General features: G+C 42.2%; 1 protein-coding gene across 1 annotated transcript; it reads right to left on the minus strand.

Moving 5' to 3' along the window:
* Positions 1–763: 763 nt before the first annotated feature.
* Positions 764–13,738, minus strand: LOC118359743 (guanine nucleotide-binding protein G(o) subunit alpha-like). Its single transcript, XM_035738419.2, has 8 exons — positions 13,344–13,738; positions 13,139–13,181; positions 6,041–6,182; positions 5,529–5,689; positions 4,796–4,924; positions 4,544–4,673; positions 4,296–4,449; positions 764–4,126 (listed from the first exon to the last, which is right to left on the minus strand). The coding sequence occupies exons 1-8, from the start codon at positions 13,459–13,461 to the stop codon at positions 3,939–3,941; spliced, it is 1,065 nt and encodes a 354-aa protein (XP_035594312.1). The 5' UTR covers positions 13,462–13,738; the 3' UTR covers positions 764–3,938.
* Positions 13,739–17,079: the final 3,341 nt, after the last annotated feature.

Genomic DNA, 17,079 nt, shown 5'->3' on the forward strand with positions numbered 1-17,079 from the left:
GAAAGCCCAGCCCTTTAACGGAATCCATCATATTGAAACGGGGCACGCAGGGACAGATGAGTGCTATACTCTCTGGCGGAGAGGATCTCGCCTATGTTTTCTGACACTGAAATGACCCAGTAATGAACATCGCATCCATCAAACTAACAGAACCAGGTCAGACGGCTGATCTAGACTCATCATTCAATATATAAATAACACATTTTAATTGATGACAGTCTAATCTAGAAGATCGACCACTATCTTAGAAAATGGAATTCTGTTGATAGCTGCTACTTTCAAATGTTTCCTGACATGATGTTCCATACATATGTAGATGGCTATGTAGAAGTCTTAGGGCTAGATTCAATGCGATCTGCCCTCTTTGGCCATGCACCCTTTAAAGGCAATGTTTTCGTGGAGACCGCATTCACGGTAAATGCTGCATACATCGGCTCAATCGGAAATTATCTTTAAATGTCAATGGCACTATAATGCAGATCTGATTGAATCTAGGCCTTATGCTCTCATGAGGCATATAAGACCTGTTTTCAGTCTGAAATCTACCCCTGGACACTTCTGGTAGATCTGAGAGGATTAGACATGTAGGCAGTATGGAGGAAAGTCCACCGATCCAACCATAAGAGTCAATGGAGCTATTACCATATTGCACCCATCCGATCATTTCAGATCAATGAGAATATGAGAAGAGCTTGGGGGTTGATTTCAAACAAAGCACTGGGAGAAAGACAGACATGAAAAAGATACTCAATATGGCCGTGGGAATAGTTAGGAAAAGTGTGGCTTTAATGTAAACACAACATTCGATTGGCTCAGCACAAACATTCCACATGAGAGAGCAACCAATAATCTACGGAGGAGGAAGGGGTGCAGAACAAAAGCATTCACAGTAAAAAAAAGAAATCTGGTATAATCATATATATACAGTACGGTGTTTAAGGTGAAAATGGAAAGGGGGATTGAGAGAAATGAGGAACGACACGTGATAGAGGGAGTATAGAGGGATAGGATGCATCTTCAGGTGCACAGGTGAATGAGTGGAGAGCAGTACTTTTCCTCTGTGAAAATAGAGAACGTGACAGCCGGGGTTTGACTGTGGCCTGCTCAGGGTTAAGAGGTCAGGGGGTAGGGGTTAGGGTTAACCCAAACTCCCCACTGAGAGACTGCTGCTGAATTCCAACTCTACCCCAGCCCCTGCCGCTTGGACATGTCTGTAGATCTAAAATCGATTGTGTGTGTGTGTTTATATATATATATATACAAGCAATGTGGCAAAAATACCACCCACTCTATCAGAAGAGAAGGTGACGCAATTACCATATTACCTAACCCATTCATGTCCATATTAACAAATGTGGCACTGAACAAATTCTCTTTGGTGTAAATGCATTACATTTGGTGATAACATAGTACAAGTGTCTAGATATGCCGAATTGACGTTTTAAGATTGGCATTATCTATCATACCTCCAAAGTTGGGATTTTGAGACAATAAAAATCATTAAAATGACTTTAGCATATGTATTTTGAAATACAATTTAGAATGATATAGTTTAAAAGCATAAAGTGTTGTTCTGTGACCTGTTAAAGCCCAAATATGCCAAATAGATGATTCAACTCATTGTTGTTTGTGAACTACAGTCGTTTCTGTCGTACTATATTTAGACTTTGGACACATGGGGTTACTGTATTTTACACATTACACGAATCATGTCATGTGAATACATGTTCAAATGATCAGATCTTAATCACTTTTGGTATATAGATTGTCCAGACCAATATAAATATGAAAACAATATTGAAAGAAATCCCCTCCCTCTCTCAAACATACACCTCTAGAGTACTTGCAGTATTTCCAAATCCAATGGAGACTGCAGAGAGAAACATTTTACAACTGGTGTGCATTGATGTCTGTGGTGTGTCTACACACGCATGTGCTTGTGAGAGAGGGAGAGAAAGAGAGAGAGAAAGAGGGCAAATGCTGTAGCAGGCCTCACTCGCCATTGACTTACATTGGATTTGCTTATGCTGTATAATATACTCTAGGAGTGTATGTGGATTTCTTTAGATATTGCTTTTATATTATATTGGTCGAAACAATTATTAAAATTTGAACATGTTCTGAGAATCAGATAAAAAATCTCATAAAATGAATTTGTTGTGCGATAGAGAGGGTGTGGAATTCTTTAGATATTGTTTTTATATTTATATATTGGTCCAGACAATCTATATAGCAAAAATGATTAAGATGTGAACATGTTTAAGATCTGAGAAAGAGGGACAATGCTGTAAAATCACTCACTCTCCAGTCTCTATTGACTTGCATTTGATGGGCTTATACTGCATGCACTCTAGGGGTGTGTGTGTGTGGATTTCTTTAGGTATTGTTTAAACGCTTTGGCCGATTTGTCCATCAGTAAACTCAGAGAATATGTGTACTGTAGAATATTATACATTTCTGTTATGGACATGAAAAGGTTAAACCAATCAAATTCTTTCAAATCTACAGGAATTCCTAGAGGGGGTAGTATGGATGGATTTGGAATTCAGCATGCTTGCTCACAAGGGTCATCCTGAGCTAAGCACTGTGTGGCTTATCTAATCTACAAATTACCTCAACTTCCAAATAATTCAGCATTCACATATTCATGTTTTATTACATAAAGAGCACCTAGGAAGACCCTTTTGAACAAGCAGAGACTGGTCAGTGGTCTGTGGCTGTCCTCTCCTAAAACTACAAATCTGTAAGGACTAGTGAGTGAAAACAACACGGTGGAAACCTGTCCAGTCCTTTCATCTCAGTGATAAGTGATAAGTGAGAGGAGACCAGGAGACAACCATATGATACATCACTGACCAGTGGACTTGAGTGTGCAAGTCTAAAATTATAACCTATTCCCCATATTATGTACTACTTTTGAAGAAGTAGTACACTACATGGGAGGTGACATTTGAGACGGTCCATCAGAGCAGCTCTAGACCCTCTGAGACTGAGACAGGAAGTGGTGTTTCACCGGTCTGACAGGACAGGAAATAAATATGTGGCACGGGATTCTAGGAGGTAGGAGGGCATGAGGTTGAAATAAAATCCATAGATAATTTGATGATAATAAAGCGTTTGTGTCCCTTCAATTGCATTATATTGTAAAGATAGTGTGAAAGTGATCAATGATCTCTAATTCTATTCCCCTATCTGTCATGCTCAGAAGGTTGGCACTGATATCACACTTTCCCGACACAGATATATCATTGGCTGACAGGCATTTCATCACACTGCAGGAGGCCAATGGCAGAGCCTGCCACACAAGCAGAAGGAGCTCATGTAGAGCAGCCCAGTGTGAGTCCAACAGAGAGGGGGGTTCTATCCAACGCTGTACAGAACCCCCACTACGCGCCCCAGCCACCAGTACCTCCTCTATTACATCATCACCTAGAGCACAACATCACCTCTGCAAACGGAGCACCAAGGGGTACATTCATCGTGGCTCAATGTTCTGGATGTTGCAGATAGAGATGTAATGTATAGAACTGACACAAATCTCTATCACAAGGAAAAGAGGACCTTCTCCTCTCTATGCATAACATTTCTATCTAATTTGTTGCGAAACATGGCACGAAAACAGAATATACCCCTTGGACCTCCCCTTTTCTGATTTACATCTTACAGTTGTTCACACAATCAACAAAACATGAAAGACATTCAATAGGAAACACATGTTGATAACAAATAAACAAAAGAGGGGTGGTGGGATTTTGAAATTTAAAAAAGGAATAGAGGAACAGAACATGGCAAAGAATCCGTCGTGGTGAATGGCGGCAGCTCTTTGGGTCCCTTTGGACGTGTAGATTTACATAATTATGCCTTTTAATATCATCAAAATTATTATTATTATTAACCACCTCACACCCTCCAATGCAACCTCTGTGCAGGGCTAGGCCTCAGTATAAGCCACACCCCCTCAGGTTGTTGGCGATGATGATGTCAGTGACTGCGTCAAACACTACCTGGATGTTTCCTGTGTCAGTGGCACAGGTCAGGTGACAGTAGATCTCCTTGTTGGGCGAACGGCTCTTACTCTCAAATTGCACCTGAATGTATGCGGTAGCATCATCATAAGTGTTAGCACCTATGGGGAAATTGGGAGGAAAGGTGGGTGAGGGCGAGAGAGAGGAGAAAGAAGAGTAGGAGAGGAAGAGAGATACAGCGCCAGAGAGTGAGAGAGACTTACGACCATCTGTTTTGCATGTGTGTCTGTCTAAGTTTGTGTATATTTGCGGACTGTAGGGAAGTCTTACCTGTATATTCAGGGAAACAAATACTCAGTGGTGACTTCTTAATCTTCTCCTCGAACAGATCCTTCTTGTTGAGGAAGAGGATGATGGAGGTGTCGATGAAGAACTTGTTGTTACAGATAGAGTCGAAGAGCATGAGGGACTCGTGCATGCGATTCTGCAGAAAATACCAAATAAGACAGATGAGATGCATGTTTGAGAATATGTGTGGTGTGTTTGTGAGTAGTACGAAGTGTGTGTGAAGTACTTACAGTTGTTTCATCCTCATGCAGAACCTGATCATAGCCACTTAATGCCACACAGAAGATAATGGCCGTCACATCCTCAAAGCAGTGGATCCACTTCTTTCTCTCTGACCTCTGACCTCCAACATCAAACAGCCTGAAAGAAACATAAGAGTTATAAACGTGTCATAACATACACCACAAATATGCTACAAACAAATATACTGGACTGGGAGAGGAACTGTATGTGTAAACCTATGTGTGTGTGGTGTGTCTAACCTAAAGTGCAGGTTTTTGAAGGTGAAATGGGTCTCCACGATCCCAGTGGTCTTGACTCGGGTTCTCAGGATGTCCTGCTCGGTGGGCTGGTAGTCAGCAGCACCAATACGGTCTAAACTGTCCAGGTAGCTAATGAGAGAAAGAAGGAAGGAGAAGGGAAATGGAAACAGGAGGGAGGGGGGGGAAGTGAAGGAGGGGAGGGGAGGGGAGGGGAGGTAGAGCTTCAGTAATACACCCTTAGAAAAAAAGGTGCCATTTAGAATGTAAATGGGTTCTTCGGCTGTCCTCATAGGAAAACCCTTTAAATAACCCTTTTTGGTTGCAGGTAAAACCCTTTTGGTTCCAAGTAGAATCCTTTCCACAGAGGGCTCTACATGGAACCCAAAGGGTTCTATCTGGAACCAAAAAGGGTTGTATCTAGAACCAAAAAGGGTTATCCTATGCGGAAAGAGGAAGAGCTCTTTTGGAACTCTTTTTTCTAAGAGTGTAGAGCTACAAAAATACAGTGCGAAGACTAACCTTTGCACTGTAAAGACTAACCAACGTAGTCACTTCAAAGACTAACCTTTGCACTGTGTTACTGTTCAAGAACAGGCAGCTAATGGACTCAAATTCCAATATGTTATGTAAACTGGAACTTTCTCACAAATCTTCCATTGATTCAATGCATGAATTATGCTTAATTTAAAGTTTCATGCATTCCGATATGCTTGGTCCCTTAGTGTGTACTCACTAGGCAGCGGAGTCATTGAGCTGGTACTCCCTGGCCCTGTTGAAACACTCCTGGGTCCCGGCATCGGCCCACAGACGCTTCATAGCTGTCAGCAGCTCTGCTGAGTAGGGCTCTGTGTCCTCCATACGAGTGACCACATCACACACCAGCTTAGCATCCGCCTGGACACACACATACAAAATATATTATGTACAAAAGATGTGACTATGCATCACCACACACACACACACACACACACACACACACACACACACACACACACACACACACACACACACATGCACGCACGCACACACACACATACATACATACACAAACAAAAACACATGCATAGATTTATTAAGACACATATGAGGTGAAGACTGTATAGCTGAATTCCTGGATGTCTACTACCATACCCCACTGGAAACATTAAGGTCTGCTTTGCAGTGCACCTTGAAGTCAGGTTTTGAAAGGGACATTGGTTGTATACTATGGATGAATCCTACTCTGTGCAGGGTGCATGTACCCACCTTTCTGTCCTTGTCTGCGTACTCGATGCCCAGAGAGTCCATAGCTCGGAGGACGGCAGCCAAACTCTGGATGGTGTTGCTGTAGACCACAGGCTTATACTGCTTCACATCATCCCCAGAAAAGCCATCCTCATGGATAATCCTGCATACACACACACACATCAGAACACATACAAAATAACACACACACACACGTACGTAGGCTAAGTGTGCGTGCATGAGCGCACACACACAAACATTCACACTTCAGTGAACCCACATTTCAGCAGACGCTTTAGTGTATGTGCATCTGTACGCACGTGCATGTGACCAAGAACAGGGTTGTCTCTGAGCGTCAAGCAGTGCCTGCTCCTTTGTACACACCCAAATACACGCAACACATCAATGGCTGCCACCCACCTTCTCTTTTCTTCCCTCCTTTCACACACAAACACTCACTCACACCTTAGCAGCATCAACTGCAGCCAATATAGCCACTTTAGGTTTCACATTTGTAATGACAAAGGTGGTCTGTACATTTAAACCACTCAACAACATTGACATGAAACGTTCTGATATTGACGATCAGATTATAAATCCATTACACTAGCCTAGTCTGGAATACACTTCAGCAGTTGGGGCGGCAGGTAGCCTAGAATGACAGATAAAAATCTGTCATTCTGCCCCTGAACAAGGCAGATAACCCACTGTTCCTAGGCCATCATTGGAAATAAGAATTTGTTCTTAACTGACTTGCCTAGTTAAATAAATAAGTATACCATTGACTTCAAAAGGTGCATAATCCATAGGTATGAAGATCTTATTCTTACAAAGTAAGGTGGTTCACACATTATGGAATACATTTTTAAAACGACTTCTCAGACAGAGTTCAGTCTGTCAAATCGGAGGGCCTGTTGCCCGGTCCTCTGGCAGTCTCTATCGGGGTACCACAGGGTTCAATTCTCGGGCCGACTCTTTTCTCTGTATTCATCTTGCTGAGGATGATTCCCAGATCCACCTCTATGCAGACGACACCATTCTGTATAGATCTGGCCCTTCTTTGAACACTGTGTTAACTAACCTCTAAACGAGCTTCAATGCCATACAACACTCCTTCCGTGGCCTCCAATTGCTCTTAAATGCTAGTAAAACCAAATGCATGCTCTTCAACCGTTGTCTGCCCGCATTCACCCGACTAGCATCACTACTCTGGACGGTTCTGACTTAGAATATGTGGACAACTACAAATACCTAGGTGTCTGGCTAGACTGTAAACTCTCCTTCCAGACTCATATTAAAAATCTCCAATCCAAAATTAAATCTAGAATCGGCTTCCTATTTCGCAACAAAGCCTCATTCACTCTCGTCGCGAAACATACTCTCGTAAAACTGACTATCCTACCGATCCTCGACTTCGGTGATGTCATTTACAAAATAACTTCCAATACTCTACTCAGCAAACTGGATGTAGTCTATCACAGTGCCATCCGTTTTGTGACCAAAGCCCCTTATACCAGCCACCACTGCGACCTGTACCTCTAGTCGGCTGGCCCTCGCTACATACAGTGGGGCAAAAAAGTATTTAGTCAGCCACCAATTGTGTAAGTTCTCCCACTTAAAAAGATGAGAGAGGCCTGTAATTTTCATCATAGGTACACTTCAACTATGACAGACGAAATGAGAAAAAAAATCCAGAAAATCACATTGTAGAATTTTTAATGAATTTATTTGAAAATTATAGTGGAAAATAAGCATTTGGTCAATAACAAAAGTTTATCTCAATACTTTATATACCCTTTGTTGGCAATGACAGAGGTCAAATGTTTTCTGTAAGTCTTCACAAGGTTTGCACACACTGTTGCTGGTATTTCGGCCCATTCCTCCATGCAGATCTCCTCTAGAGCAGTGATGTCCTGGGGCTGTTGCTGGGCAACACGCACTTTCAACTCCCTCCAAAGATTTTCTATGGGGTTGAGATCTGGAGACTGGCTAGGCCACTCCAGGACCTTGAAATGCTTCTTACGAAGCCACTCCTTCGTTGCTCGGGCGGTGTGTTTGGGATCATTGTCATGCTGAAAGACCCAGCCACATTTCATCTTCAATGCCCTTGCTGATGGAAGGAGGTTTTCACTCAAAATCTCACGATACATGGCCTCATTCATTCTTTCCTTTACATGGATCAGTCGTCCTGGTCCCTTTGCAGAAAAACAGCCCCAAAGCATGATGTTTCCACCCCCATGCTTCACAGTAGGTATGGTGTTCTTTGATGCAACTCAGTATTCTTTGTCCTCCAAACACAACGAGTTGAGTTTTTACCAAAAACTTGGTTTCATCTGACCATATGACATTCTCCCAATCTTCTTCTGGATCATCCAAATGCTCCAAATTATTTTGGTCCCAGCTCTCTGCAGGTCATTCACTATTCACAGCAAACTTCAGACGGGCCTGGACAATATCTGGCTTAAGCAGGGGGACACGTCTGGCACTGCAGGATTTGAGTCCCTGGCGGCGTAGTGTGTTACTGATGCTACCATCAGTAACACACTACTTTGTTACTTTGGTCCCAGGTCTCTGCAGGTCATTCACTAGGTCCCCCCGGTGTGGTTCTGTGATTTTTGCTCACCGTTCTTGTGATTATTTTGACCCCATGGGGTGAGATCTTGCGTGGAGCCCCAGATCGAGGGAGATTATCAGTGGTCTTGTATGTCTTCCATTTCCTAATAATTGCTCCCACAGTTGATTTCTTCAAACCAAGCTGCTTACCTATTGCAGATTCAGTCTTCCCACCCTGGTGCAGGTCTACAATTTTGTTTCTGGTGTCCTTTGACAGCTCTTTGGTCTTGGCCATAGTGGAGTTTGGAGTGTGACTGTTTGAGGTTGTGGACAGGTGTCTTTTATACGGATAACAAGTTCAAACAGGTGCCATTAATACAGGTAACGAGTGGAGGACAGAGGAGCCTCTTAAAGAAGAAGTTACAGGTCTGTGAGAGCCAGAAATCTTGCTTGTTTGTAGGTGACTAAATACTTATTTTCCACCATAATTTGCAAATTAATTCATTAAAAATCCTACAATGTGATTTTCTGGATTTTTTCCCCTCATTTTGTCTGTCATAGTTGAAGTGTACCTATGATGAAAATTACAGGCCTATCTCATCTTTTTAAGTGGGAGAACTTGCACAATTGGTGGCTGACTAAATACTTTTTTGCCCCACTGTATTCGTCACCAGACCCACTGGCTCCAGATCATCTATAAGTCTATGCTAGGTAAAGCTCCGCCTTATCTCAGCTCACTGGTCATGATAACAACACCCACCCATAGCACTCGCTCCAGCAGTTATATCCCACTAGTCATCCCCAAAGCCAACACTCCTTTGGCCGCCTTTCCTTCCAGTTCTCTGCTGCCAATGACTGGAACGATTTGCAAAAATAGCTGAAGCTGGAGACTTATATTTCCCACACTAACTTTAAACTATCTGAGCAGCTAACCGATCGCTGCAGCTGTACATAGCCCATCTGTAAATAGCCCACCCAATCTACCTACCTCATCCCCATATTGTTTTTATTTACTTTTCTGCTCTTTTGCACAACAGTATGTCTACTCACACATCATCATCATTTGCTAAATTGTAATTACTCCGCTACTATGGCCTATTTATTGCCTTACCTCCTCACGCCATTTGCACACATTTTATATAGACTTTATTTTTTTTCTATTGTGTTATTGACTGTACGCTTGTTTATTCCATGTGTAACTCTGTGTTGCTGTTTGTGTCGCACTGCTTTGCTTTATCTTGGCCAGGTTGCAGTTGTAAATGAGAACTTGTTCTCAACTAGCCTACCTGGTTAAATAAAGATTAAATAAAAAAATATATAAATTTACACAGATGTTCAAGATGCATAGCCTTCCTCAGTATGTGCCTTTCTTAATGTGTGTACCACTTTGCTAGTCTGTACTAGTACACTATGATCAAGTTCTATTAAAACATACTTGCTATTTAATAATTAAGGTGTTGGTTTTTAATAATACAGATTGCTGTATACCATTATCAATTCACCTTGCTACATACAAACACAAACACACACACACACACCTTTTTTCTAATTTGGCACAAAGAAACAAGAGTCCATGATTAACTTGGTCAAAGAAAATGGCCCCGATTGGCCTATAGATGATGCTGTTATAAGCAGTCTCACTTAAACTCTCATATCCGCCGCCCGTTTGACCCAGACACTTGAAAATGTGCATGTTGGTGTCTTTCCGCAAGCTGAACAAATTTGCCACAATGACCCATAAGGTCCTTCAGGATAGATTTTCCTCCATCTTGGAAATTTGTGAAATTTGTGTTTCCTTCGTTTGAGAAAACCTAAGGGATTGGTTAAGTAATGGCTGAGTTATGGATAAATCCACTTCACAATGGCCTATAAGTTTGGAACATTAACATGATGAACCATGTTAAGTCTGGCATTGATATCTTTTTAAAAAATTAACAGTTCACTATGTAACGCTAATGCTTAAAATAATCACAAAAAAATATTCTTCTCGTGGACTAAAAGTCAGATTCACTCCAAATACGGTCTTTGGACTCATCACAATAGTCCTTAACGAGTTTGACAAAATAACATTGATGAATTCAAAGATGGCCACATGTAGATGCATATTAGCACATAGGCTAAAATTCTAAAATATACTAAAAATACTTCAAACATCTTCTACTTATGAACCATAGGACCAAATGACACCAAATTTGGAATGTAGCCCATAGTACTTGCCTTAACCTAGTTTAAGAAAAGATCAAAAGATGGCTGAGTATTTAAACCAAAGTAAATCCACTCTGATCTTGTGTCTTTTCTGTCATCCTGAGAACCCCGTTCATTGCTGGTGGTGGCTATACTACATGGCCAAAAGTATGTGGACATCCCACACAGCCATGCAATCTCCATAGACAAACATTGGCAATAGATTGGCCCGTAATGAAGAGCTCAGTGACTTTCTACGGGGCACCGTCATAGGATGACACCTTTCCAACAAGTCAGTTGCGTCAAATTTCCTCTGCCTTGCTAGAGCTGCCCTGGTCAACTGTAAGTGCTGTTATTGTGAAGTAGCAAGGTCTAGGAGCAACAACAGCTCAGCAGCAGGCCACACAACCTCACAGAATGGGACCGCCAAGTGCTGAAGCACGTAAAGGGTAAAAGTCGTCTGTCCTTGGCTTCAAAACTCACTACTGAGTACCAAACTGCCTCTGGAAGCAACGTCAGCACAATAACTGTTTGATGGGAGCTACATGAAATTGGTTTTCATGGCCGAGTAGCTGTACACAAGCCTAAGATCACCATGTGCAATGCCAAGCGTTGGCTGGACTGGTGTAAAGCTCACCGCCATTGGACTTTGGAGCAGTGAAAAAGCGTTCTCTGGAGAGATGTATCATTCTTCACCATTTGGTAGTCCAAAGGACGACTCTGGGTTTGGAGGATGCCAGTATAACGCTACCTGCCCCAATGCAGAGTGCCAACTGTAAAGTTTGGTGGAGGAGGAGTAATGGTCTGGGGATATTTTTCATGGTTTGGACTAGGCCCCTTAATACCAGTGAAAGAAAATATTAATGCTACAGCATTCAATGACATTCTAGACAATTCTGTGGTTACAACTTTGTGGCAACAGTTTGGGGAAGGTATTTTTATGTTTTACTGTGCACAAAGCTAGGTCCATACATAAATGGTTTGTTGAGATCAGTGTGGAAGAACTTGACTGGCCTGCACAGAGCCCTGATCTCAACCCCATCGAACACCGTTGGGATGAATTGGAATGCAGACTGTGAGCCAGGCCTAATCGCCCAACATCAGTGCCCAACCTTACTAATGCTCTTGTGGCTGAATGGAAGCAAGTTCCCGCAGCAATGTTCCAACATTTAGTGGAAAGCCTTCCCAGAAAAGTGGAGGCTGTTATAGCAGCAAAGGGGGGACCAACTCCATATAATGCCTATGATTTATTTTTGAATGAGATATTTATTATTATAATTATTATTATTACACTCCTTTGTAAAACATGATAGGGTATCTCATGGGGTTTATCGTGTCAATGAAATTCTGGCAAATAAACATATGGATGTAAGCACATCCAGACACACACCATTATCAATATACATACATACAAAACTACACAAATGCACACCCATGTGTACACACACAAGGAGCCAATGCTATCTCTGTCCAGGATCAGTTTTTCCTCTTCCGATCCTGGCATTATATAATATAACCAATGTAACATATGTAGTTCACAACAGAAGCCTCTCCTGAGCGATGCTTTTGGGTAACTGTCTGAACCGCTAGGGAGAACCTCCAGGATAATTAAATATGGAGAGAGTGCTAGAATGGAAGGAAACAGAGTGGAGTAGAGGGAGGAGTGTGTGTGATGGAAAAAGCAGGGTGTGTGTGGGGCAGATGAGTGTGTGCTGAGGTACAGTGAATGCACTGAACCCAACATTTTTTAAATTGTGGATTTTTGAGAGGATGTCTGCATAGCAACAGCCATGTTTAATTATGTGCATGAAAATATTATATAATGTGCTTTTCCGGTTGGGCCCTGGATACAGAGATCTTCTTTAAAGAAGAAATCTAGTAACAGGGTTTAGAAAAAGAACAGTGATTTAGATAAGAGAGTGGTTTAGACGAGAAGGGGAAAGGTTTAGATGTGGTTTTAGATGCCATATTTTCTGAGTAAATCCGCTTTATAGGCAAAGTACTCTCAGCGATATCAGGCACTTAAAGCCAGTAAGATTAAACCAGAGATATTTGCTAATGGAGCTGTAATGTAGTGACCTCACTAATACACACATATTGACTGCACAAAAACACACACACACAGTCACAAACACCGATGTATTCGCCATGCCTCTTTATCGATAGATGCATGAAAAACCTATGGGTAAATTTCAGCACCATGTCAGTGGACAGCACCCCTGCGGCCTGCTACTGACCATGAGCACCGCCTCCGATTACCGTCTACAGGAGGTGCTCGAATCACCGGCAAAGGTACGGCCTCTGAGGAAACATGGCGGAGCTAGCGGAGGCGCAATCTCAGGCCTCGTCAAAGACGCCTGTTTCAGAAAAAAAAGCACTTACTTCATTTGTTTGACGATGGTGCTTTTGCCCGATTCTCCTCCCCCTAAAGGGAATAGAGAGCAGAGTGAGAGTCGGTTGTCTTTAGGGGGACATGACATCAGGACCACGGAGAGCGCCTGTGGCCCCGGCCCGGCTCTCTGCAATCGACATCAACATCAACCGAACCGTGCAGAACGGACAGCCCCCGTTATAAACGGTGTCTTACCAAGCAGTAGCAATTTCACTTCCTTTGCGGCAGTGACTCCATCATCCTTCAGGTTTTTTTCGATGGCTTTGCTCCTGTCCAGAGCAGCGCGCTCCTCAGCGCTGAGTGTACATCCCATGTCTAGAGCCGAATGAACAATCCCTTCTCCTCTATTCCGCCCTGTCCCTCGCCGACTCAATATGTGTGTTTGTCTCTCTCGCTCGCTCGTTCAGTCTGCTACAGCATGAGGCCCGGATTGAGGGCAAATTTTTCTCCGTCCCTCTTGGAGCGGGGGTGGGGTCGTTGTGTTCGAGCCTCGGGGCTGGGGGTCTCTATAGGGCGGCACTGATGACAGCGAGCGCGAGCGATCTCATCGTTCAATCTCTTCACAATAACCGACGGAGAGAGGAGGGGAAGGGAAGGCAATGTGCGCGAGACTCACCTAGCGCAGACAATCTCGTTGACGTCAGAGCAAAGGCAGGCGCTAATCGTTCGATGAGACCACATTCAAACGGGGATTTTAAAGACACATTTTGCTTCGTGGAATAATTTCGCTGAATATACAATGTATAATAGGCCTTTTGATTACATAAAAGGCGTGGTCTCGCACGATACTGGGAGTGGGCTATTTTTGTCTTCCGTGTCCTTATAAATACAATTTATAATCCACTAGGAGTGGGTAAACATCGGCCTATAACTTTAGCCTTTTTACATTTGACATTTTAGTAATTTAGCAGACACTCTTATCCAGAGCGATTTACAGGAGCAATTAGGGTTAAGGGCCGAGCTCATGTAATGTCAACAGCAACAATAGGCTACACAAGGTGGTAGTACAACACAATACCATTTCAATTGTATTAATTATTAATCTAGCAATTGCTTTTATCCCGTGTGTGTGTTATGTTGCTTACATATATGTATTGATGAGTGTGTGTGTGCGTGTGTTTATGTCTGCAGTGCAGTATGTGTAAAAGTGAATGTGTGTGTTTCTTTGTGTGTCTCTGTGTCAGTCTTTCTGTGCATGTGTGTGTAACTCTATGTGTGTATGTGTGTGCACATTAAAAACTTCCAATCCACATGTGGAAAGAGTGGAGTGTTAAGGTGTGAGGGTTTTACAATGGACTATACTGACACCAAAAGCCTGAATTACCAGTTAAACCTACAGCCTTACAAGTCAATTCCTCAACCTGCGAAGGCCTATAGCCTTCATAAACTAAGCCCCAAGCTCTTACCTTAATGCAAGAGGACATACCATGAGCTCCAAAAATATTGGGACAGTGACACGTTTAGTTGTTTTGGCTCTGTACTCCAGCACCTTGGAATGATGCAATGACTATGAGGTTAACGTGCAGACTGTCACCTTTAATTTGAGGGTATTTCCATCCATATCGGGTGAACCGTTCGGTTGAAAAATAATCCCATATTCCTAGCACGCAATGATTACATTAAACTTGTGACTCTAGAAAATTTGTTGGATGCATTTGCTGTTTGTTTTGGTTGTGGTTCAGATTATTTTGTGCCCAATAGAAATGAATGGTAAATCATGTACTGTGTCATTTTGGAGTCACTTTTATTGTAAATAAGAACATAATATATTTCCAAACACTTCTACATTCATGTGGATGCTACCATGATTACAGATTGTCCTGAATAAATCATGAATAATGATGACTGAGAAAGTTAGACACACAAATGTCATATCCCCCCAAAAAGGTAACCTCCCCTGTTATTGAAATGCTGAGAGGTTGGCATGTTTTGGGGGTATGATACAGTGGGGCAAAAAAGTATTTAGTCAGTCACCAATTGTGCAAGTTCTCCCACTTAAAAAGATGAGAGAGGCCTGTAATTTTCATCATAGGTACACTTCAACTATGACAGACAAAATAAGAAAAGAAAATCCAGAAAATCACATTGTAGGATTTTTAATGAATTTATTTGCAAATTATGGTGGAAAATAAGTATTTGGTCAATAACAAAAGTTTATCTCAATACTTTGTTATATACACTTTGTTGGCAATGACAGAGCTCAAACGTTTTCACAAGGTTTTCACACACTGTTGCTGGTATTTTGGCCCATTCCTCCATGCAGATCTCCTCTAGAGCAGTGATGTTTTGTGGCTGTTGCTGGGCAACACAGACTTTCGACTCCCTCCCAAAGATTTTCTATGGGGTTGAGATCTGGAGACTGGTTAGGCCACTCCAGGACCTTGAAATGCTTCTTACGAAGCCACTCCTTCATTGCCTGGGCGGTGTGTTTGGGATCATTGTCATGCTGAAAGACCCAGCCACATTTCATCTTCAATGCCCTTGCTGATGGAAGGAGGTTTTCACTCAAAATCTCACGATACATGGCCTCATTCATTCTTTCCTTTACATGGATCAGTCATCCTGGTCCCTTTGCAGAAAAACAGCCCCAAAGCATGATGTTTCCACCCCCATGCTTCACAGTAGGTATGGTGTTCTTTGGATGCAACAGCATTCTTTGTCCTCCAAACACGACGAGTTGAGTTTTTACCAAACACTTGGTTTCATCTGACCATATGACATTCTCCCAATCTTCTTCTGGATCATCCAAATGCTCCAAATTATTTTAGTCCCAGCTCTCTGCAGGTCATTCACTAGGTCCCCCCGTGTGGTTCTGGGATTTTTGCTCACCGTTCTTGTGATCATTTTGACCCCATGGCGTGAGATCTTGCGTGGAGCCCCAGATCGAGGGAGATTATCAGTGGTCTTGTATGTCTTCCATTTCCTAATAATTGCTCCCACAGTTGCTTTCTTCAAACCAAGCTGCTTACCTATTGCAGATTCAGTCTTCCCAGCCTGGTGCAGGTCTACAATTTTGTTTCTGGTGTCCTTTGACAGCTCTTTGTTCTTGGCCATAGTGGAGTTTGGAGTGTGACTGTTTGAGGTTGTGGACAGGTGTATTTTATACTGATAACAAGTTCAAACAGGTGCCATTAATACAGGTAACGAGTGGAGGACAGAGGAGCCTCTTAAAGAAGAAGTTAGAGGTCTGTGAGAGCCAGAAATCTTGCTTCTTTGTAGGTGACCAAATACTTATTTTCCACCATAATTTGCAAATAAATTCAATGTGATTTTCTGGATTTTTTTCCCTCATTTTGTCTGTAATAGTTGAAGTGTACCTATGATGACAATTACAGACCTTTCTCATCTTTTTAAGTGGGAGAACTTGCAACAATTGGTGGCTGACAATACTTTTTTGCCCCACTGTATTTGTGCCTCAGTAAATTTCTCAGTCATCATTATTCACGATTTACTACACACTATGTGTTTATGCACACATAGTTGCACACACACACACACACAGAGAGGCAGACACAGTGACATACACACATTAACTTTTACAAATACTGCACTGCAGACAAATACCAACACACACACACACACACACACAAGCAACATAACACACACAAATCCATCCAACAATTTTGTAGAGTCACAAGCTTGATGTAGTTATTGTGTGCTAGGAATATGGGACCTATACTAAACTTTTGACTACTTTAATACACATAAGTGAATTTGTCTCAATAATTTTGGTCCCCTAAATTGGGGGGACTACAGTATGTACAAAAAGTGCTATAATTTCTAAACGGTTCACTCGATATGATGAAAATACCCTCAAATTAAAGCTGACAGTGTGCACGCTAACCTTATAGTCATTGTATCATTTCAAATCCATCCAAAGTGCTGGAGAACAGAGCTAAAACAACACAAAATGTGACACAGTGTGTGTGTG

This window comes from Oncorhynchus keta, chromosome 2 (genome assembly GCF_023373465.1).
Source record: "Oncorhynchus keta strain PuntledgeMale-10-30-2019 chromosome 2, Oket_V2, whole genome shotgun sequence".
NCBI classification, from domain to species: Eukaryota; Metazoa; Chordata; class Actinopteri; order Salmoniformes; family Salmonidae; genus Oncorhynchus; species Oncorhynchus keta.

Coding starts and splice junctions, on each gene's coding strand:
- LOC118359743 (XM_035738419.2), bottom strand. CDS start 13,461: ATGGGATGTACACTCAGCGCTGAGGAGCGCGCTGCTCTGGACAGGAGC. Junction 13,182..13,343: donor AGTGAAATTGCTACTGCTTG/GTAAGACACCGT, acceptor TATTCCCTTTAG/GGGGAGGAGAATCGGGCAAA. Junction 5,690..6,040: donor ACGCAGACAAGGACAGAAAG/GTGGGTACATGC, acceptor GTGTGTGTCCAG/GCGGATGCTAAGCTGGTGTG.